Source organism: Muscardinus avellanarius, assembly GCF_963383645.1.
Source record: "Muscardinus avellanarius genome assembly, chromosome: 3".
Classification (NCBI taxonomy): Eukaryota; Metazoa; Chordata; class Mammalia; order Rodentia; family Gliridae; genus Muscardinus; species Muscardinus avellanarius.
Window position 1 is genome coordinate 86,495,432 of NC_137788.1, and position 23,523 is coordinate 86,518,954.

Here is a 23,523-nt window from a genome sequence, read left to right on the forward strand (position 1 = left end):
GAGGTATAAGGTCAGTGCCAGGGCCAACAAGGCCAGGACTGAAGCCTACTGTGAGGCAAGGCCACTACTGAGGCCTCCGAGGCAGGGATTGGTGCCAGCCGAGGGGTTAGGCCAGTGTCGGAGCCAGCAAGGTCATGATCAGAGCATGCAGTGAGGCAAGACTGGTGCTGGGACCTACAAGGCTGGGATCGGACTCTGCCAAGGGGTAAGGCCGGTGCCGGGGCCAGCGAGTCCGGGATTGGAAACTGCTGTGAGGCAAGGACAGAGCTCGGACTTGCGAGACCAGGATAGGAGCCTGCCTGCCAAGAGGTTAGGCCAGTGCCAGGGTCAGCGAGGCTGGGATTGGAGCCTGTCATGAGGCTAGACCAGTGCTGGGGCCTCTGAGGCCGGGAGAGGAGCCAGCCAAAAGGTTAGGCCGGTGCAGGGGCCAGTGAGACCAGGATCGGGCCTCCTGTGAGGCAAGGCCGGTGCTGGAGCCAGCGAAGTAGGGATCAGAGTCCTCCCGGTGGCCAGGCCACTACTGGGGCCATCAAGAGTGGGATCGGAACTTGCAATGTGGCATGCACAGAGAAATAGCACAGAAAATTGAATCCAGATGCTTCCCCTAATTAGCAAGAACTAGGAGGAAAGGGGGTATAGGAGGAGGTCGAGTAGTAGAAAGGGCCCTATTGAAAAGCAATTAAGGTGACCAATCAGAGTGGAGGGGATGGGGGAGGATGGAACCTCTTTCAAACTCATGAGGTGCATAAACAATTTTATCAAAGATAATCACCAATTAAGCATAGGATCGAGGGAGGGGGAGGGAATGGGATGGGGATTGGATGAGGGCTTACTGGATGATATGTGCTTGTATATCCTCTCAAGTCTTATATTCCAAAGTGATGTATCATTAAAAAATAAAATAAAAATTAGAGAGTGCAATGGACTGATTGGTGATCTCCAAATCCCTATGTTGAAATTCTAATTTCCAAGGCAGTAAAAGAAGTAGAGCTTTTGAGAAGTGACTAAGTCACTAGGTAGGATACTCATGAATGGAATGAGTTCCCTTATTAATAAGCTCACTCACTGAAGGGCCAGCACCTTCAAGGAGTGTACCCATTCCTTCCATTGTGTGAGGACACAGTGAGAAGATACCATCTATGAAGCCAAAGACTAACCTTCACCAGATACCAGATCTGCTATCATTTTTGTCTTGCACTTACTCAGCCTCCAGAACAACCAGAACATTTTCTATTGTTTATAAGCCATTTAGTTTATGGTATTTTGTTATACAGCCCAAACAGACTAAGACAGAAAGCATGCATCATTTGAGGTTATACTCTCAGCTTCAGTCTAGTGCATCATACATGGTGTTTTTTAAAATAAATATCCATTGACTGGATGATGTCTAGATGAACAAAATGGGGAAAGCAGATGGTATATCAGCCATGTCCAAAGGCATTAGAGGCAAACCTGGTTGGCTATGTGACCTGGAACCAATATCCTCAATCATTTGAGGGAAAATGATAGCACCTACCTTTGATAATTATACTATTAAAATTAAATAGTTATATTTTCTAGGCTTCTTCAGAAAAACAGAACCAATAGAATCTAATTAATTAATTAATTTTAAGGAATTGGCTTACATATTTGGAGTCCAAAATTTGATAGGGTGAGTTGGTAGGCTGGAGTCTCAGAAAAGATTTACTATTCAAATCCAAATTCTTGGTGGGTGGCCTTGCCTGCTCCCAGGAAGGCCTGGTGCCAGGTTTTGAGCAGGCAGCCTGGGCAGCTCCCAGGAAGGCCCGGTGCCAAGCAGGGTGCAGCCCTACCCGCTCCATGGAAGGCCTGGTGCTGCGCGGGAGGCCAAGCCTGTGTTCCAGGAGGCCCTGTATCGAGTGGTATGCCGAGCCACATGTACCAAGGAACTCAGCGCTGCTGTGCTGGGCCAGGCCGTGATGCACTTAGAACAGCAGATCCTGCTCTGTATAGTGAGGCTGTGGGACTTTGCTCTTGGAAGGGAGAAAAAATTCATTGTTATTGAGTGCCTGATCCTATAGCCTCTTCAAACTACACATACTGTCTTCTCTTGTTCAAAAAAAAAAAAAGAAAAGAAAAAAGAAAAAAGAAAGAAAAGAAAAAGAAAAAAGAAAAAAGAAAGAAAAAGAAAACAGAAAAGAAAAAATTTTGGAGAGGGGTTAAGATGGCCGTGGCAGCAGCCAGGAGTCTGGAGATGCAGACAACAAATATCCAACTGACCTGGAACTTTTGAAAAATTCCCCGTGAAGGGGGACTGCTTCTTCCTTACATGCTTAAGAATCCTGGACATCATCTGTAAGGAGGGAACACAGCAGAGACCTAGGAGGAAGGCGGTATTGGAAGTGGCAGCTACGGTGGCTGTGGAGGCTTATATTTGGGAGAGGCAGAGATCTGATCCAACTCACCCTGATCTTCTGAAGAAATTGCCCCAAATGTGGAATGCTAACATCACACATGCTCAGGAATACTGGACAACATGCAGTGTGGGAAGAGTTTGGGAAAGAATTGAGATGGTGGAGACAGCGGCAATGTCAGGGGCTAGTACTTAAGAAAGGCAGAGATCTGACACAACACACCTGTATCTTTTGGAGAAATAACCCCAGAGGCAGAACACTATCCCCATGCATGCTCTAGAACTTGGGGCAACATGCTGTGTGAAGAGGGTGCTTGGATCGAAGCCTGCTGAGGAGTGAGGCCAGTGCCGGGGAGTGCAAGGCCAGGATCAGAGCCTGCTGTGAGACAAGGCCAATGCAGGGGCCTCCGAGGCCAGGATCGGAGCCTTCCAAGGGGTGAGGCTGGTGCTGGGGCCATCCTAGTTGGGATTGGGGCCTGCCATGAGGCAAGGCTGCTTCTGTGGCCTCTGAGGCCGGGACCAGAGCCTGCTGAGGGGTGAGGCCTATCCAGGGCCACTGAGGCTGGGATTGGAGCCTGCCGTGAGGCAAGGCTGCTTCTGGGGCCTTTGAGGCCGGGACTGGAGCCTGCTGAGGGATGAGGCTGGTGCTGGGGCCACCGAGACTTGGTTCAGAGCCTGCCGAGGGGTTAGGCCAGTGCCGGAACCAGCAAGGGCTGGATTGGAACCAGCTGTGAGGCAAGGCCGGTGCTGGGGCCTCTGAGGCCGGGACTGGAGCCTGCTGTGAGGCAAGGCTGGTGCTGGGGCCTCTGAGGCCGGGATTGTAGCCTACTGAGGGATTAGGCCTGTGCCAGGACCAGCGAGGTGGGATCAGAGCCCGCCATGAAGCAAGGCCAGTAATGGGGCCTCTGAGGCTAGGATTGGAGCCTGCTGAGGTGTTAGGCTGGTGCTGGGGCCAGAGAGGCTGGGATTGGTGCCTGCCGTGAAGCAAGGCTGGTGCTGGGGCCTATGAGGCCTGGATTGGAGCCTACCGAGGGTTAGGCCTGTGCCAGGACCAGGGAGGCCAGAATCAGAGTGCCATGAGGCAAGGTCGGTGCTGGGTCCTCCGAGGTCAGGATCAGAGCCTGCTGAGGGGTTAGGCAAGTGCCAAAACCAGGGAGGCCAGGATTTGAGCATGCTGTGAGGTAAGGTCGGTGCCGGGGCCAATGAGACTGGGATCGGAGCCTGCCATGAGGCGAGGTAGGTGCTGAGGTCTCTGAGGTTGGGATTGGAGCCTACCAAGGGGTTAGGCCTGTGCCGGGACCAGCGAGGCTGAGTCAGAGCCTGCCATGAGGCACGGCCGGTGCTGGGGCCTCTGAGGCCGGGATTGAAGCTTGCCGAAGGGTTAGGCTGGTGCCAGGGCCATCGAGGCCTGGAATTGGGGCCTGCCATAAGGAAGGCCAGTGCTGGAGCCAGCGAGGCAGGGATCAGAGTCTGCCGGGTGGCCAGGCCAGTGCCCGGCCCATCAACAGTGGGATCAGAACTTGCAACGCGGCATACACAGAGAAATATCACAGAAAAAAAAAAAAAAAAAAAAAAAAAACAGATGCTTTCCCTAATATGCAAAAACTAGGAAGAAATAGGTAATAAGAGGAGATCTAGTTGAAGAAAGGGCCCTATATAGGAGCAATTAAAATGACCAATCAGAGGGAATGGGATGGGGGAGGATGTAATCCCTTTAAAACTCATGATGTATATAAACAAATGTATCAAAGTTAATCACCAATCAAGCATGGGATGGAGGGAGGAGGAGGGAATGGGATGGGGATTGGATAAAAGCTAATTGGATGATGTGTGCTTGTATATCCTCACAAGTCTTGTATTCCATTGTGATGTATGACTACAATGCACCAATAAAAATATATGTATATATTAAGGCCGGGCGTAGTGGCACACGCTCTTAATCCCCGCGCTTGGAAGGCAGAGACAGGAGGATCATGCAGGTTCGAAGTCAGCCACGCTGGCTTAAGAGTCCCTGTTTCCAAATAAAAAAATATAAAATAGGTCTGGGAGTGTAGCCTGGAGGTAGAAGGGCTTCCAGAAACCCCAGTATCACACACACACACACACAAACATATATATTTATTTATTTTTCTGCTGGCAAGTACGTTTTAAACTCTTTTGCCCAATTAAGGGAATAATTAAATATCTTAACATTAGCTCCCCAACTTGAAATTCCCCCCACTATCACTTTGTGAGTTAATTTCTAGGCAATGCACTGTTTTTCTTTTAAGGAGGAATACTTCTTTCCACTTGTAATGTCGACAGAGTGGAATTGGTATACAGAGCAAGTGGGGCTCGGGTTAAGCTGTGCAGTGCTCTGAAGTCTTAGCACACGTGGCCCATGGCGTGGCACACTGTGTGGGTCACACGGTTTCATGTGGCACTGGTGACTCAGGACAGCCGCTCTCCACCTCGCCTCACCAGATCCCCATCCAGCTGTGGAAGAGTAAAAGCACACCGGATTTAAGTTCTGGCCCTGATTCTGCCATTCACTACTTGCACGACCTAAGCAAAGTGACTTCTCAAGAGACCAGGAGAGAAGTGGGAAGGGGTTGGGGGAGGAAGGAAGGGAAAAAGGGGGATTGAAGAAGGAAACAACTCAAATAATGCTATGACCATACATGAAGCTGTTACTACCAATCTAGCGAATGTGTACTGGGGGAAGGGGGACAGGATAGGATCCGGAGAAAAATACACAAGTGCTGTGTGCATGTGTGAATGTGTCACTTTGAATCTCATTATGATGTATAATCACAATGCACTGATAAAAGTACAAAGGAAAAGAAAAAAAAAAACAAATCCAACTCTTTGGGAACCAAGACTACAGATGGAATCTGATAGAAATGCACTGGAAAATCCCTTCTTGCTTGAGGGTGGTCAGCCTCTGTTCTAGTCAGGCCTCCAACTGAGTAAACTAGGTCTTCATACATTATGGAGGGCAATTTGCTTTACTTGTTTTCTCCCAATTTCAATATCAAACAATAGCTCTCACAGAAACATCTAGAATGATCTCATTAAGTGTCTGAGTATGGTGGCCCAGTCAGGGTGACACATAAAATTAGCTATAAGATATGGGTGACATTGTATAGCTTTTTAGACATTAGTTAGGAAATCAACACTAACTAGACTGCTCTGGTCCTGTGTCACTCAGAGGATCATGAGAATGTGTGCATTAGGACTCCGGGCTCGTAGGCTCTTGCTGGATAGAAATGCAATTTTTAGCTTCTTCTCTTCTGAGTCCCTCTGCAGACCACACATGTAAAATTGAGTTAGATGTTCTATAATCAAGATGAGAAAAGAGACTTTTTAGGGCAAAGTAGCAAGTGAGCACAAGAGAAGTGTGTGTAAGGAACAAACCCGTGAAAATTCAGGGATTATCAGGCTTCAAGCAAAGGCCCTGGTTACTCACAGTTCCTGAAGGAGTTCAAGAAAAGAGCTAAAACATAGTGTTCTCTCTTTCTTAAGAAAGAATGCAAAGGACCTGTTGTTTCTAATCTCTATGAGGAGAATTTCTGCCTTGCAGTGTCGTGAAAGAACTCCAGCAGGTAAGCAGGGAATGTCTTTTATAATATTCCCAGAAGGATTAAGTTTCCTAATAAGAAACTCTCATGGAAGCCATTCATTTAGCTCTGGAAAATTTATTTTCCCAATAACCAGAAGTCTTTGCTGAAGGCTCCCAACACCAAAAGTTAAACTCCTCCACTGTGACAACAGTGTAAAGGGAGTCAGTTCATGTGAGTCATTAAGATGACACGATTATTTAAGGATTGACATCAAGTGGCATGCATGCTTCCTGCAATGAAGATGGAGCTCCAGGTAGACATGCTGCCATCTCCCACTTATGTCTGTCCGTTGACTACGGCAAGAAACCTGGACTGTTCCCCATGACAGGTGCATTTGGGAGAGTAGAATTGAATTTAGTAGAGAAAGAGGATGAAAGGGACAGGAAGTGAAAAAGCTGAGGAGTCACATTAGATGTGAACTAGCCCCTACACACAATTGTATGGAATGTACTATAGTATGCCACTTCAGAATCTAAATGGTTGACATGAGGTTGCGGTTGCAAAAAAGGCAATGAAAGACAGGTTTAAATGCTTTATAACATTTTATTTGATATTATTTGATCATACAGATTTTATGGTAAATATGCATTTCTAGATCTTGCATTTATCATAGAAATATACCACCGACTGTTACTTTTCTGATTTGCTACTTATAGACTCATATTAAAATGTGCCATGAAGAAGAGGCAATATGAATTTATATGATGCCATTTGCTGATTATGAAAATAGAGAAATGGAAAAATATTATTTATCTATATCAGAAAAATATATTTCCTTTTATCCTATGACTTTCAAAATTAAAGATAAGCAGTAAAATATAAAGTAGTCCAACTGGTTTTATATATGGCACATATATCATCAATAGTATAGTCTTTCATTCTTGAATAATGAAGCACAATGACTCAGCCCTGTGTAATTTGGGCTTTGTTAGGACAGTAATTGCTATAATCATGAAGGTTCCTATTAAAAGTAGAGAGAGCAGATCTGTGCACAGAAAAAGGGTAGTGCCCACGAGAGCTTCACCCCAACATCTTATTTCACTGGGAACACTGTTTAAATATTTAAAGAAGAATGCCATGTGGCCCGTTGGTGAGCAATTGGGACACCTGTCTCAGGTATGAGTGGTAAGTAGCACTTATTTGGTAAATATTCTTACTTTGAGCATCTAGCACTAAAAAGAAGACATCTCAGCAACTCAGCAAAAGGGGCCTTGACAATGTTCTACAAACCTTCTTTCAGGCTTTCTTTTCCTGTCATAGTGAATGATTATTTGACTTTCTTCATTTGTACCTATGGTGCTAATTACATTTTCTTAGAAACAGTATTAAAAGGAAATGTAATTTTTAATTATAAAGTGCTTCAATGGAAACATTTTCTTGTATGTTAGAGTGAACTTTGTTCCAAAATGTTCAATTTCACTTACAGTTAAAAATCAAAAATGGAACACAGCATAAGGTGATATGGAAATTGTCACAGTAATTGCCATGAAAAAGTTAATTCTTCACAATAGACAACTGACAGTGAATATCCAATTAACAGCCACACAGTTGCTTAACAGCTTTCCTCAGAAAAGAATTATTCTCTTTTATGACCACAAGTTGGTCACTGGCATTAGACATTTTTAATCTAGAGATTTACTTAGAAATTATATATGTGCTTTTAATTTGGAAAGAATGGAACATAATCACAATTTTAAAAGATAAGCATACGTGGGTGACATCAATGTTCGCAGCAACTGTCTTGCAAATCACCTCAGCACACTGGTTTCACAGCTAAGGGTAAGCCTCGCTGTGGTTCATAAGGTGTTGTCCTGGAAACCATTTTGATGCAGTCGATAATAGGGCAGACACTGAGACAGAGAGTACAGCCTGTGCACTTGTCAGTAACGGTGGGCAGGTGGGTTTCTGGATCAAACTGTATAGCCTGTAAACAGAAACGAAGACTATTAAAGCCACTGCCAGCCATGGTCATGAATGTCCCCATTTTATCATCAATGTTTTCCTTCAGTATGCTGGAGATACACTGAGACAACTCCATCGGCACTGTGGTGCAACTATAGCAACAGCTGAGCTAACAGAGAAGGGAAGAAGAGAGAAAAAAATCCTTTTAAATTAGAAACAGAATGTTTAAAATTCCTTGGAGGTACCTTCCTTCATTGTATAAGGAAATATTTCATAACAGAGTGATGCTTCAGTTTCCTTTGTTCTGAGCAGAGATCAGGTCCTGCCAGTCCTAGCAGGATGGGAAGCCTTCTACCTGAGAAGGTCGGGTGTTTACACATATTCCTTTCCCTCCTCACACTCTTGTTCTTGATAGGGGAAAAGTGTGACTGTCAGAGGGGGCACCTGTATGGATTTCTAATCATGCATGCAGGTTTTAGGAGAAAACATTGAAAAAAAATTACCTGAAAAGCCAGCTTTGAGTTTTGTGCCATTTAATGCCAATTTTAGACATTGCCCTACTATGAAGGGGACAAAACGTAGAATGGGAACCCAGGACAGCTGGTGTCCAACCTCAACCTGACGCTCCTCAGCCATGAGAAACAGGGCATGCCATTATGGCCTCTAGCTAAGAACCTGCTCAGGATTTTGAAAATCCATTCCCTCCATCCCTCCCTTCCTTCTTTCCTTATTTCCTTTCCTCTTTTTTTCTATTTTGCTTTCTTTCTTTCTTTTTCTTGTTTTCTCTTTCTTTCTCTTTCTCCTTTCTTTTCTTTTTCTTTCTTTTTTTCTCTATTTTTTAAATACCCATTTATGAAATGAGAATTGAAGGTTTTTGTAAGTTATGCTGATTATTTTGTCTGTTAGAGATAATTTTTTTTTATCTCTCCTTTTCTTTCTCTCTTTCTCTCTGTACTGGGAATTGAACACATAAATATTCTACCTCTAAGATGCTGTAACCCTTGTCCTTTTAAATGTATGGTATTAGGAACTGAACCCAGGGGGCATTCTACCTCCAAGCTATACTCCCAGTCCTATTTTATTCCTTATTTTGAAACAGTACTTCACTAAGTTGTGAAGGGCTTCACAAAGTTGCTGAGACTGGCCTTGAACCTGTGATTCTCCTTTCTCTCTCTCCCAAGCACTGGGATTACAGGTATATGTCACCATACCTGGCTTAAATATTCCATCAGTAGAAACAATATTCAATTCCTTAGTGGAAGGCAGAGGCTTTCCACCCAGGAATGCTGGCAGGGCAGCTCTTCAGAAGGCAGGGGGCAGGAGAACTTTCAGAACTTATCTGTGATTCTGCTAGCAGAACAAGTGCAGTGTTTGCACTTGGACTGTGTGCTCATTTGAAGTGATGAGGTAGGAGTTGAGCGAAATTATGAGGGACAGTTAGTGCCCCTGCTCCACTTACTTTTGAAGGCCAAGTCTGCAAATCTTACATTTTCAAATAGTTTTGTGATTCTGATTTTTCTCACTGTCTCATACTTGTGTAATAATCAAGTTTAATATATACAGTTATCCATCGGTATCCATTGGGGTTCTATTCCAGAACCCCCTGTGAATAGCAAAATCCCTGGATGCTCAAGTTCCTTTAATAAAATGGCAGGATTTGCATATCACCTCAGCACATCCCTTTAATATACTTTTGGTCACTTCTACATTATTTATTAATACCTATTTCAATGTAAATGTACATCATTGTTATATTGTTTATGGAATAATGACAAAGAAAAAAAAGCCTGTACATATTTAGTTCAGATGCAGTATTTTTTCCCCTGAATATTTTTGTTCCATGGGTGATTGAATCCATGGATATGGTAAATGAAGATTTGGAGAGCTATCTGCACATATTTTGTTGCTGTTAAAAAATCCTTCTTAAACTAAGAATACCTATAACCATGTATTTTTAAAAACTCTATGGACACCAAGGTGAAAAGGTTCTTTGAGTGTAAATTATGATAGATTGCTTAATATACAAAAAGTTTGATTTTTAAAGAAATTATCATATTATATTTGAACAAGAACTAAAGCTACAGCAAACAAAATATCCACGTAAAATTTTCTATGCTTTGTAAAATATTTCAGATTGCTGATTAGATGAATAAGAATGATTTCCTTGCACACCCTTTTATAGAAATAGAAGTCCACATAATGAATAAAAATAAAAATACTTATGCCTAGAAGTCTTATAGACTGAAAAGCTAACAGATATACAAACTTTACATTTGACTAAAGTTTTCGTTCTCTCTTTTTGTAATCTTTTGAGTTTGAAGAGCCAAAGAAGGATTTTAAAATTATCTTTATCTAATGCAGAATTGTGATTTTTTTTTTCTCCATAGGAGCCTAATTACTGAGCTGTTCAGAACTAGAAGGACCAGATGGGATTGATAAGTTCTAAGACTTAAGGTATTAGAACTCTGATGCTATGGTACTTAGAGAACTTCAGTTTTTAAAGATGGAGGCATTTTATTATTTATCTAGTGATTTTATCTATTATTTAACTAATGATTAAAATTAATCATTTTATCTATTATTCTCTATTGCTTATCTACTGGTTGAAAATTCCATCAATCATTTTTCAAAAACATCTTATTTTATTATACTTCTTTACACTTTGAAGATTTAAAGAAAAAATATTATTCTACAGTGCTTAGCAATTGTTTAGTAGTTTTCAGCAAGTATTAAAATTTGCTTTCTCGAACTCCATATTTTAAGAATTTTTTTTTTTACTTTCACAATAAGTTAGGCATCTGGGAAGAAAACATATTTAAAGTTATCATTATAATAATTTTTTCATCCATTTCTAAAACTCAGCCTCTCTGAGGTCATAGTATGTCAAATTCTATTTCAATAGCAGTTTATAAATATATAAGAGGTAAAAGAAGAAGCAAATTCAAACTCAGAGAGAATGGCACAGGATGTATTTCAAGAGGACAGATTGCCCTGAAGAAGTCTGATCATGGATTCTTCCAATTTGTTCTATGGCAGACCCTCAGCTGAGGGATGAGGACCAGGAAAGTACCTACAGCTCACTTCACATGGCAAAGAACATATCTCGTTGGCTTTTCCAGCTTCAAAAAAATTCCTGGAAACTACCTCACAGCCAGCTGGTTGAAAAGTGCTTTTTCTTTTCTTTTCTTTTTTACTGTAGTAAAAATCCAATCAATATTGAATGGAAGAGAATTCTCTTTAGGCAGAAGGAATCATGTCCTTTCAGGGTACTGGCAATAAATGGTAGTTCTTCTCCCTTTCCTCAGTATTAAAGCATAATGCTTTTCTAATACATTTTGGAATGCATTTTCCATGATTTTGTGTAAATTTCTCTTTTCAAAGTTGGATTTTACCCACAAATTTTATGGGTGATGAAATGATATTAAAATAATGTTGTACACTGAATACTGACATAGTATAAGTTATGACTTTCTTTAAAGAAAATATGTGCTATTGGGGTAAAAGGACAGAGAGACTCGCCTCTGCGAGGAGACATATTTGGTACACCTGGTTTGAATTGCATGCTTAGCAACAGAAGATGTGTTTTGCCTTCTCCCCCAGAAGCCAGAAGAACTGTGTCTCACAGCATCTTAATTCCAGCAATATTCTTACCTGGTAGCCAGAGTCATTACAGGTCATGTAGCACTTCCCACAGTTGATACACATTTCTTCATTGATCATAGCCACAACTTGCTCTGTGATGCTCAACTGACCATATGCTCCAAGGTACTGCAGTGCTTTTCCAATGACATCCTAAAAGACACCAAATTACCACAGGGCTGGTTTTAAGATATTTCCATGTAATAACCAGTATTAGTTCAACTTTCCCTATTTGTATATCATGCTGCAATATGTTAACTGGGGAGACTTTAGATATATTTATAGTCCTAATAGATGAGTTTTCCACGATAATTGTAGCTTAAATATTTCTGAAAGATGGGCAATATGCATCCCTAGCTTCAAAATGCAAGGCAATTAACTGCATTCAGAAGGTTTTTCTGCTGGATAACCTAAAGCGGAGTTTCAGTAGGCAGAAAGGAGCAATGATGCCCTTTAAAATTGTTGCAGCTTGCTTATTCTCAATTTTGGAAGCCTGAAGAAATGCAAAGTGATAGAAGTTAATGTGCATAAACTAGAAATCCTGAGTGCTAGGGATGAGGGGGATAAAGGCATAAATGCTATGTGTTTATATGACTATCTGGAGTGTAGATTTTCATTTAGAACATGTTTTCATAGCACACTTACCTGTCATGTCTTAAAGAATATATTTTGTTATTTAAACATTCTAATTTATGCTAATTAATTAGGTTGATCCAATATTAAATCACATGCTCTTTTACTTTTAAAGAACTAGACTTTTCTTCATTCTCTGCTGAATATTTTTCATATTGCTTTGTTCTTCATATTAATTGGAAGTATGCTTAATATGGGAAGGATGTTTCATCAACAAAAGGAAACACTTTGTTTCATAAAACAAAACAGAAGAATGTAACAATGTTTGTCAAATTAGTATTCTGTCAAGATTTTCTGCTTTTGTTTTTTAATTGTAAAAATGAAAGTCTTTTGTTTGAATTCAAGGTCCATGGGTGAAGGAGGTTTGACTCTTCATTTAAAGCCATCTTTCCATATTCTCTTTGGCATTGTATTTTCTGCACTTCCTTTTATGGCCTTGATTATTCTTCTTTGCTTTTTTTCCCCCTACTTGAGTTCTAAATGACAATTTGCTTATTACTTTCAAATGGAGACAGCATTTACATTATTTATACAGTTCATTTGTCTACTCTCCAGCCATAAGATGACAGAAAACTTCCAGTATTGTCTTCCTACTTTATTTTTAACGTGTTGACATTACAGCTTCAGCCATACTGCAGTCTGTTTGTAGGTGGCCTCTGGATGTCCAAATCAATAACTCCACTGTGAACTGTTCTCAGAAGTTTAAGGTCCACATATCAGTTGCATCGTGAGCACTTGTCACTAGCAACTGCTTCTGTAAATTCACCATGCACTGAACTTATCATCAGGAGCATAAAACTGGGTCTCCCTTCATAATTACTTAGCTTTGTGGACAGCATCAGGACTTTTCCAATCACAGAGGTTAAGAATTCCAGCATTAACAGTATACTCCAATTTCTCCTTGTTTCAATATCTCAATTTGTTCTGGATCTGCAATATCTTTTAAATCTCCTTTCTATGTCTACTGCTATGTTTCAGAATAATCCATTAGCTTCTGCTCGTTTTTAATCAGCTATAAGAGCCTATCTGCTAAGTTTGATCCTCACCTTCTTTTTCCGCTCCACCCCACCAAATACTGCTGTCTTAATGAAGGCTATAAAGCACAGATTAAAATTCTCACTATCTTACTCAAAAATTTATTAAGTATCATCTCACCAGGCTGGCATTTTAAGTTTCTTGCTGCTAAGATACCTTTTTTTTTTTTTTTTTGGTGGTACTGGGGTTCCTGGAAGCCCTTCTACCTCCGGGCTACACTCCCAGACCTATTTTTACATTTTTATTTGGAAACAGGGTCTCCTAAGCCAGCGCGCGGGGCTAGCTTCGAACCTGCGCGATCCTCCTGTCTCTGCCTCCCAAGCGCGGGGATTACAAGCATGCGCCACCACGCCCGGCTAAGATACCTTTTTCTATCTTAACTTCTTACCCCTAAACACCATGGAGTTTAGCTACATTGAACCCACTTTTCAACTGACCCATCACATTTTATATTGAATTCATTCTCTGTCTGAAATATCTTTTTCTTTCTATCTCCCCTTTGAACTCCTCACTTCTCTCTTCTCTTTTCCTAACCAAGGGTCAATATGGAATCTCTCTCCCTCTCCCTCTTTCTTAGTTACCTTCCTCTCTTCCTCTCCTCTTCTCATTTCCCCTTCCCTTTCATTCCTTACCCTACTCCTTCCTTTCTTTCTATTTTTTTCTGATGACCTATGATATTTTATCTATTATGTAGAGTTAATAATAACATAACTTTTGAATCTCTACTGCATTTCTTACCAGTGTCATCATCTTTAACCATTTTTTCAGTTAAACCTCATGCATTTTATGATGATTGTGACTTAAGATAGAAAATTAGCTAAATGATAAAACAGGGACTCAAGCCAGTGCTGCCTGACTTCAAATACCATGATCATAAGCATGCTGCTGGGCTGACTCATTTCTTATTCTCTACTTAGCAAATCCTACTTCATGTTTTAGATTTCTCCTAAAGCTAGCTTCCTATGTTGCGGTCTTTTAGTTGGTTTTATTTGTCTCTGTATCATGTTGTACATCTTAATCTTGTAGATCATTGAAACATAATGGGTACTCAAATATGTGTTGAGCTAAATATATATTTTGTAAATCTATCCACTACTCATAAAGTACAATCAGCACATAATTAGGTGGGGATAATACCTACTGCATATTTTTAGTGATATGAGTATTTCACATAAAAAAGATCAGGGTATATATAATATTTTTTCTTTTTTGTGGTACTGAGGATTGAACCCAGGGACATTCTACTTCTGGGCTATACCTCCAGCTCTATTTTTTTATTCATTTATTTTGAAATAGGGTCTTACTAAGTTGTGGAGGGCCTCTCTAAGTAGCTAAGGCTGACTGCCAACCTGTGATCCTCCTTTCCAAACATGCACCACCATGCCTGGCTCTAATATTTTCTAATAACATTTTAAGATAGTAAATGTATGAAGATGCTCTATGGCTATGAGAGACTACATGTGATAGAAAATTTTTCTCAATACAGTATATATATGAGTCAAATAGTTTTTTAATGAATCAGATTGTGATGGCTAAAATCACCAGTAATATATTCAAAAGATGAATTATCAAGAAACTCCCCTAGAGAGTCCTCAAACCTATAGAGCTTTTTCAAAAGAAACCCCATGTATGCCTAAAAGATCATATTGTAAGAAGCAAGTCCCTGTTCAGCCCACATTAAATATGTCTTTTACTCTGTAGATTTGAAGATTTGCTGGTATCATTAAAAAAATCATTGTTTAATGTGAAACAAAATAAGAAAAGGTCTTTAGAGGTTTTAGGAGTTATTAACACATGGCGTTAAAAATTCATTCCTCATTGCCTTTAAGAACATTATTTTAGTGAAAAGGATAAAAGAATGACAACTATTTTAAGTCATTTTGAGAAAGAGTATTGAAGGAAATACATTATCATTCTATGTGGCTGAAACTATGGGCATTTGTTTCAAACCCTAAGCCTCCAGGTATACTGCCGACTTATGCATACCCTCGAGTACACATCCTGAAATTTGGAGTGAGCTGAATGATACATATAATCAGGGAAGCACATATGGCTAGTCTAGTCCCCCTTGGACACACATCTGTAGAGATTAGGGAAGCTGAATTCATTATTCCACGTAGGATGTGGATGTACAGAGGTCCAGCAATCTGTTGTAGACATCCCTGGCTAGTGAAAGCAGCATTTCCTTGTGGATGTGAGCATGGAGAAGGTGATGCTAAATCCTTCAAATTATAATTGAAATATCTTATTTTAAAGTAGGGGTTCACACATGCAGCAGTAAAAAGGACCATAGAATACTAGAATCATATAGTTTTCAATTAGTTATTTGTTTAGGACACTCAAATGGGTTTTGAAATATATGTTAGTCAATATTTGTGTTAGATAGAAAGTTTAGGGCAAAAGAATGAAGAAATAGAAGAATCTTACCCCATTGCTGCGTTTCATACTTTCTTCATTGTGATTAATATACATCTATTAGCTTTTGACCTTTTTAGAGATGATTGAGATATTTTCAATTGTGATTACCTGGCAGATTAACTGTTTTTTCTAGCTTCAAGTTTTCACATTTGATTAGCATACTTTCTCTAATTCCTGTGAACATGTGCCCTCCAGAGGCCAGGGTGAAGGACAGTGCATAGTCAGCAAGCACTGTGACTTCTAACCTAAGGACCCGCTATTTCAGGGTTCAGTGGCGCTCACCTCTAATCCCAGCTGATCAGAAGGTGGAGACGGGAGGATTGCAAGTTTCAGACCAGCTTGGGCAACTTAGATCCCATCTCAGAAAACAAAAATGAAAACAAACCCCAAAACGTCACCAAGTAAATTATTTGCCGCTTGGTCACTTAAGAATTTCCTTTCCTTTACCATTAGCAATGTTACATGCTCTTATCTTTTTATATGATATTCACTCTTTACCTAAACCTATCAAAATAGAAAGTAAAATAATTTGGTTTGCGCTTACTGAATTTATGCTAATTATTTATGAATTCTTACTTTGCTTATGCTCCCAACTCAAAAGTTAAGGGTTCTCGGTAGAATTCCCCTGGGATTAGGTCTACATCTTTATCGCTTATTTTTTTAAATCTTTTCTCCACTACCATCACTCTTATCACACTGACCTTTTCTGTTTTAAAAGTACTGAAGCAAGTGGGGCGTGGTGACACACGCTTGTAATCCCTGCGCTTGGGAGGCGGAGACAGAGGATCGCTCAGTTAGAAGCCAGCCTTGCTGGCTTAAGAGACCCTGTTTCCAAATAAAAAGTATAAAATAGGTCTGGGAGTGTAGCCCAGAGGTAGAAGGGCTTCCAGGAACCCCAATACCACCAAAAATAAAAAGTATTGAAGCAAGCCGGGCATGGTGGTGTATGCTTGTAATCCCAGCATTTGGGAGGCTGAGACCAGAGGATTACAGTTGGAAGACAGTCTTAGCTACTTAGCGAGGCCCTTCCCAACTCAGTGAGACCCTGTTTCAAAAATAAATAGGACTACCCTGGCGTGGTGGCGCAGGTTTGTAATCCCTGCACTTGAGAGGCGGAGACAGGAGGATCCTGCAGGTTCAAAGCCAGCCTCACTGGCTTAAGAGACCCTGTTTCCAAATAAAAATATAAAATATAGGTGTTTGGGAGTGTAGCCCGGAGGCAGAAGGGTTTCCAGGAACCCCAGTACCATCAATAAATAAATACATAATAAAATAAAATAAAAAAGACTAAAAAGTAAGGCTGGGGGTGTAGTTCCAATGTACAGTGCCCCTGGATCCCATCCCCAGTACTGCAACAAAAAGAAAAAAAAAGAAAAGAAAAGAAAAAAAATACTGGAGCATCACTTATTTTTCAGCAGTGTGGTATATCAATCTCATAGGCAGTACTTTAAAAAATATAGCATGTACCTTATTTTGGAAATCCTTCAGGATGCCTTCAGAGGCAGGAGGCAGGGAAAGGAGCTAAGCCTTAGGAGGGGGTGAAGGGTAACTGAGGACTTACTTGTGTATGCTAGAAGGAAGGGCAGAGGCAAGCTATGATCCAGAAAATGAAGCAGTAGGTTGGTCAGAAAGCAAACAGACCAAAAATTAGGAGAGAAGCAAGTGAAAGTGGTGAGGGAGGGTGGTGCAGGGGGAGCTTTTAGTAACAGACGCTCGCAAATTTAGACATCAAAGTTAGTTCCAATGCAGCTCTGGGGTCTCTACCATGAGATTCTTTCTGTGTGAGCTGGGGGCTCAGGCCAGAAAGTAGCATGTGCTGGCAGGACACTTTGGTGCTTTTTTTTTTTTTTGCTTAAATGAGGTGAGTGTGTTTTTATGATATCTGCACTTATCTTAGGCTTTACTTCTTAAACCTATTTCCTCCCCCTTTTTTTTAGTTCTAAGAGTATTCTGTATGATGATGTTAAAAAAACATCATAGGAATGGAACAACTGTTCTCTTGTAATTTCATGGTTTCTCATCTGCTCTAGGTGTTTTATTCTTTTTCAAATTTATTTACTTTTTATATTATTTTTTATTTTTATGTGGGTCATATTGAAAATGACATACATTCAGACTGTGCTTGGTGCCCTCTCCTACACCCCACTTTCCTTTCCCCCTTCCCATCAATGAGTGTCAAGGTTAACCATGCTACATTCATACTTATTTTGATTTTATTTTATTTGTGGTGCTGGGGATGGAACCCAGAGGCTTTCTACCTTTGGGCTACACTCCCACACCTATTTTGTATTTTTTTTTTTGGAAACAGGGTCTCACTAAGTTGCTGAGAACCTCACTAAATAGTTGAGGCTTGCTTCAAACCTGTGCAATCCTCCTGTCCCAGCCTCCCAAGCACTGGGATTACAAGCGTGCACCACCACGCCCGGCTACATTCATATTTTACACATATAAACAAACATACATTTCTGCTTTTCCTAATGTTTTCTCCAATGTCAGATCACTGGAAGGTTTAGCCCTTCTGATCCACCCTGAAACCTCAAGGCCACTTTTTCATGTTCATTATTAATAATGGAGTCTTTCTGTTCGTATATGACCACTGAGTGCTGATTGAGTCATCTATATGCTTTTCTTACTGAACTCCTTGTGAAACTTGATGATTATGTCATCAGATTCCTAATTGACATCTTCTCCTTCTTCCTGATCCATCATTGAGATGGTTAGAGTCATTGCATCTTTTGTTTTTTCTGAATTTCCTGAAATTAGATTTATTAAAGGTGGGCTGCTTCTCTATCTCAGTGTGAACTTCCTTTCCTTTGCCTGTAAGCTCTAAATTAACAAGGATGGTTACTTTCCCTCAAGATTCCTGTGACTGCTGTGTCCCCAAATAGATTTTTCTAAGAAGCCAGAAATAAACTAGTGCAGCAAATCCCTTTTATTTTGTGTGATAAAATTTCTAACAAAGCAACTCAATAATTTTTCAGATATTTTGCCGTTAGTGGAGTGGGATTCTCGTGAGAAGTCTGAAGGCTTCTGCCTCTCCTCTGTCTTGCTGGTGAACATTAACCACCTGGTTAGGAGGTCTCTGATGTAGCCACAGGAACATTCCTGCTCATCTTTCCTTTTGTGAAGTGAACTTCCATGCACCTGTATATCTTTTCGACATATCCTGCTCCCCCCCTGGCCCTTCCATTAGACCTATTTATTTTAAGACACATCTACCTTCCCATCACCATAGTTCAGTGAGGAATGACACCTCGACAAGTCCCCATAAGATTTAAGACATTCTTTCTTTACCAAATGCTGTTCGGTTTTTTAAGTTCAGTTTGATAACTTTTCTTCCACTCTTTGTAGGTACATAGACAAGTGAGAATATGAATACCGCCCCAGCCCATTTCTCTTGTATCTTCTGAAAATTGCTGGGCGAATCTTGCACTATTTTTCTTTCCGTGCCATCCCCCTTTACGCTCCATAGTATCTAATATGGTCTCACAGTTTTATCTGAGGACTTTTCTCCTTCCCTTCCCAATTCAATTGAAATAATAAACCACTCCATCAGGCTGACTGGTCTCCTGCCAACACCGTCTTGCCAGTCTTACGAGAGACAGTCCATCTCTTACTAGCAGCAGCAGGAAAGAAAGATGAAAACATCACTAGTGCCCCTAAACCATTCATTTTCTTACCCAGAAATCCAAAGCAGACGTTAGAGATACATTCTTGGCTTCATAAAGAGAATGAGAATTCATTCTCATATACATCAACAGAAGTGGGAAGCATTTGGGGGACTTTATAAGTCTTGGCAGACTCTCAAGTCTGTTATATGCTGCCTGGGAATCAAGCACGTTTTCTCATCCCGCGGAGCCAAATGTGCACACTGTCAGTTCCGTCGTCCTCAGCAAGGAGACAAAAGCAGCTCTTAGAGGAGGCGCTGTCCCTCCGCGCCACACTAGCACAGGTGAACCGCTGGACTGAGGCAAGGCCATCCTCAGAGGGGTCCGGCTCATCCCACAGAAGAAAACCTTCATACCCATTGCAAGAGGCCAGTTCTCCTTTTCTTTTTTCATCTCACTCTTCTCCCTCCTCTCCCAAACATGGGTTTTAACTACCCTTTTCTTTCTCATAATTCTTTTTTCCATGGCAATATGCCTGGTAAATGCTATGTCATTATGAAATGGAAATCAAAGGATGGGGAGACCAAGAGGAAGTTGACTGGGTGCCAGGCTCTGCCCAGGGCATTCTCTGGGTAGGACCCAGGGCCTCGAAGGCCACTTCTCAGCTTCTGAGAGGCAATGAGAAGTAGAATGGCATGCCTCTCCCATCTTCTACTCCATTAAGATATATGACTACAATGCACAAATAAAATAATTTTAAAAAGAAGTAGAATGGCATGTTAATTAGCAAAGATTTCTGGTTTCAGGGACCTGCCAGCCACTGAATAGCCCCTGTGGATGCTCCAGCTGGAGTTCCCAGTGATCTAACCCATCCACCCCCAGTTCCTTCATATTGTGCTATAAGACTGAAGTTATAGCCTTCACTATTTGTTTCTCAGTTCTGTCTTTTTAATATAAATTATTATCAAAGAAAAAGATGAGTTTACACTTTGATATCACAACTTATTTGCTCCAGGGATTGTGTATGGTTTTAAGGTCCTAGCATGGATGTTTTAACATGCAGGTTGGAACATTATGTTTTACAATCCTGCTGATTTATTTGAAATGCTACTTTACTTTTAATTTTCTTTTTATTTTCCTGTGAAAGAATAGGACAACGGTTACAGTCCTAGGTTCTGGACTTAAACTTTGGAATCACGTCTTGTTTTTATGCCTTTCTAGCTGTGTGACCTTGGGCAAGTTATTTAACCTCTCTGTTTATCAATTGCTTAATCAGTAAAACAGGAATAGCACAAGTATCTCATCGGGTTGTTGTGAGGCTTAAATGAGCTAATTTAGAAGCACATAGCAGTGCTTGAAACCTCATAAGAACTCAATAAATATTAGCTTTTATTATTAATTCTCTGCTTAATTAACACTAATTTATTAAACTCCATTTTAAATACCACCATCTCTGTGAAGCTTTCCACAATTACCCGAGGCATAACTAATCCCTTTCACTCCTCTGTTTTCCCAGAGCATTTTGTACATATTTGATTGAACTGTAAATAATTTTAACATGTGTCTTTCTCCCTTGCTAGACTATGAGCTCCATAAGCATAGATAGCTTTCTTTTTAAAATTCATCCCGTATTCCTCATCTCTAACACCATTCCTGGGTTATGGTGAGTGGGTAATAAATAAATGTTAGTGGGACAGACGCTGATATCACCAAAGTCTCAGCCCTTGGGGCCACACCTCACAAGTCTCTGGAATCTCTCACAGTGCTAAGCTCACTGCCGGTCTCATAGCAAATACTCAATACATGGTTGCTGATTGACAGATATTGAAAGAGCCTACTTCTGAAGCAGTGGACCACTCCATCATATCTAAGGCATTTGAAAGGGAAAAAAGAACAGAAGATGAGATTTATGGAGCATGGCTGGCTTAGAAATAATATTGTCACAGTCATAACCAGGGAAGATGGGGTAGATTAGGAACTTGAATGCATGACTGGGAAACTTGTGCAGACAAGAGGGGTCTGGTTAACTTTGTGGGGCACCAGGGCTCTTTCTAGTGCAGATGGGGAATCATATACTGCGGTAGCTGAGAGAGTAAACCAAACAGTGTCATAAAAGACAGGGGAATGTATGAAAAAATCAGCTGAGAGGAGGGAAGAAACAAGCCCCAATAAACCGATGGGTAGACAGGGAAATTTTGGTTTTGTTTTTTTGTGGTACTGGTGGTGGAACCCAGAAGCATTCTACCTCCAAGCTACACCCCTAGCCCTATTTTTTAGTCATTGAAAAAATTTTTGAAACAGGGTCTGAGTTGCGAAGGGTCTTGCCAAGTAGCTGAGGTTGTTCATGAATCGTGATCCCCTTGTCTTGGCCTCCCAAATGCTGGGATTACAAGTGTGGGCCACCACGCCTGGGTTTGGACAGGGAAAATATAATCCAATAATCCAGAAGAAGGGAAGAAGGAAAAATGGCGTATCTAAATCAAAATAAACATGGTAGGGAAAACAGTAGGGTAATAATGAAGCCGCAGAGGAAATACAGTGTGCCTGGGTGTGTGGTAGGAAAATCAGAAATTATCAACGGGTGAGAGGCAAGGTCTGGTGTACACGTAGGAAGAGAACGAGTCTTCAAGGGAACAGGGCTGTTAATTTAAGCATGAGCTAGACAAACGCACAGCTGCATCATCCAGATGGGGTCTGGAATAGTGGGCAAAAGGGCAGGGAGCTTGTGTAAAAATGACAATAACCGAGGCTCCTGTCATTTGAATAGCACTGTGCTATGGACAAGGCTTTCACGCGCATCTTTTCATTTAAAACAGTGGAGTCCAGGCCTTCTGACATTATCTTGTGTTCATTCACCCTCCTGCCTCTCTCCCCCCTGGATGGTTACAAAAGCCTTCTCACATGTCCTGCTGTTCAGTCCTTGCTCATCATGGATCCTGTGGCCACCCAGCAGCTACAAGGGTCTTTTGCAAAAATAAGTCATATCATGCCATTCTTCCTTTCCAAGAGCCGAACAGTTTCCTGTTCAGAATTTTCCTGCTGCAGGGTATCTGCACTTCTCTGTTCTATTGGCATAGGATGTTCTTTCCCCAGACACCCACATGGTTCAAACCCCTACTTCTTTAGATGTTTACTCAAACGCCATTTAATCAGGTAAGTGCTCCTGAAACCTTTCTGGGGATTTCTATTCTCCTAATCTGCTGCATTTTCTTCATGCCACTTGCCACTGTCTGACATGTTCTGTATCCACTTGTTTATTTATGATTGTCTGTGTCTTACTGCTGAGATGCAAGTTCCAAAAGAGCAAGGGTTTGGTCACGGCCAATAACTACTGCAATCCTGGAACCCAGTGGTGTGCAGTTGTGATTACTGGATGAATGACAAAATGTGAATATGACCATTGTGGCCAGGTAGAGGATGGAACTCAGTGACTGCACATGGGAGACAAAAGAAAACAATTGGTGCTTTTTGACTGTGCACCAGGTCCTCATTCTTGGTACTTACTTCCCTTGGTTTCCCCGTGCCACTGTGCTCTTCTGTTTATTCTCTTACTTCTATGATCACTTCTCCTTTATTTTTCCCTTCAGAAATCCTTATTCCCCATAGGGTACAGGTTAAAAAAGAAATAAGAAAATATATGTGAAGCTTTTGTCTTCTATCTGACACACAGTAGGCACAGTAGGTGGCAGAAAGGCCAGTTCTTTCTTTCTTTTTATCCTCCAGCACATACCCATTATTCCCTTGAGCCTCTCAATCTCAATATACTCAAATTTAAAATTTTTACACCATACTAGAAAACCCCATCAAACCTAAAGGCACAAAAACTAAAACTTTGATTCATCATATTTTTCTTTATCTTAGTGGAACCATCAAAAATGTAGTCATCTCAGTCCTTTTAGTCTGAACTCCTTAAGGCCTCTTAAGATTTAATATAGCGGGGCCTGGGTCGTGGGACTCTGGGCCCCGGGCCGGACCGCGCGTAGCACGCCAGACCCCGGGAGAAACTGAGCCCAGTAAGACCCTGGGCCCCAGGCAGGGATCAAGCGGGGCACGTCGGACCCCGGAACAGCTAGGGCCCAGGTCGCAGGACTCTGGGCCCCAGGCGGAGTAGTGTGGAACACACTGGACTCATGGGGAAACTGGGCTGGGTCACAGTGCTACTGAGTGCCTGATCCCACTACCTCCTCAAACCACACATACTGTCTTCTCTTATTAAAAAAAAAAAAGGAAAAGAAAAAGAAAAAGAAAAAAGAAAAATATTGCAGAGGGGTTAAGAAGGCCGTGGCGAATGCCAGGATACTGAAGATGCAGACAA

The 23,523-nt window shown here is 41.2% G+C and overlaps 1 protein-coding gene across 1 annotated transcript in view; it reads right to left on the reverse strand.

The window, feature by feature from the left end:
- Window positions 1–7,726: 7,726 nt before the first annotated feature.
- The window catches only part of DPYD (dihydropyrimidine dehydrogenase), a gene marked incomplete at both ends in the record, with an annotated part of 932,092 nt that continues 916,295 nt past the window's right edge, over window positions 7,727–23,523 (reverse strand). Inside the window, 2 exons of the mRNA XM_080690443.1 lie at window positions 7,727–7,897; window positions 11,527–11,667. Of these exons, the coding sequence (XP_080546569.1) occupies window positions 7,727–7,897; window positions 11,527–11,667 (312 nt within the window). The remainder of the gene's footprint in view (window positions 7,898–11,526; window positions 11,668–23,523) is intronic.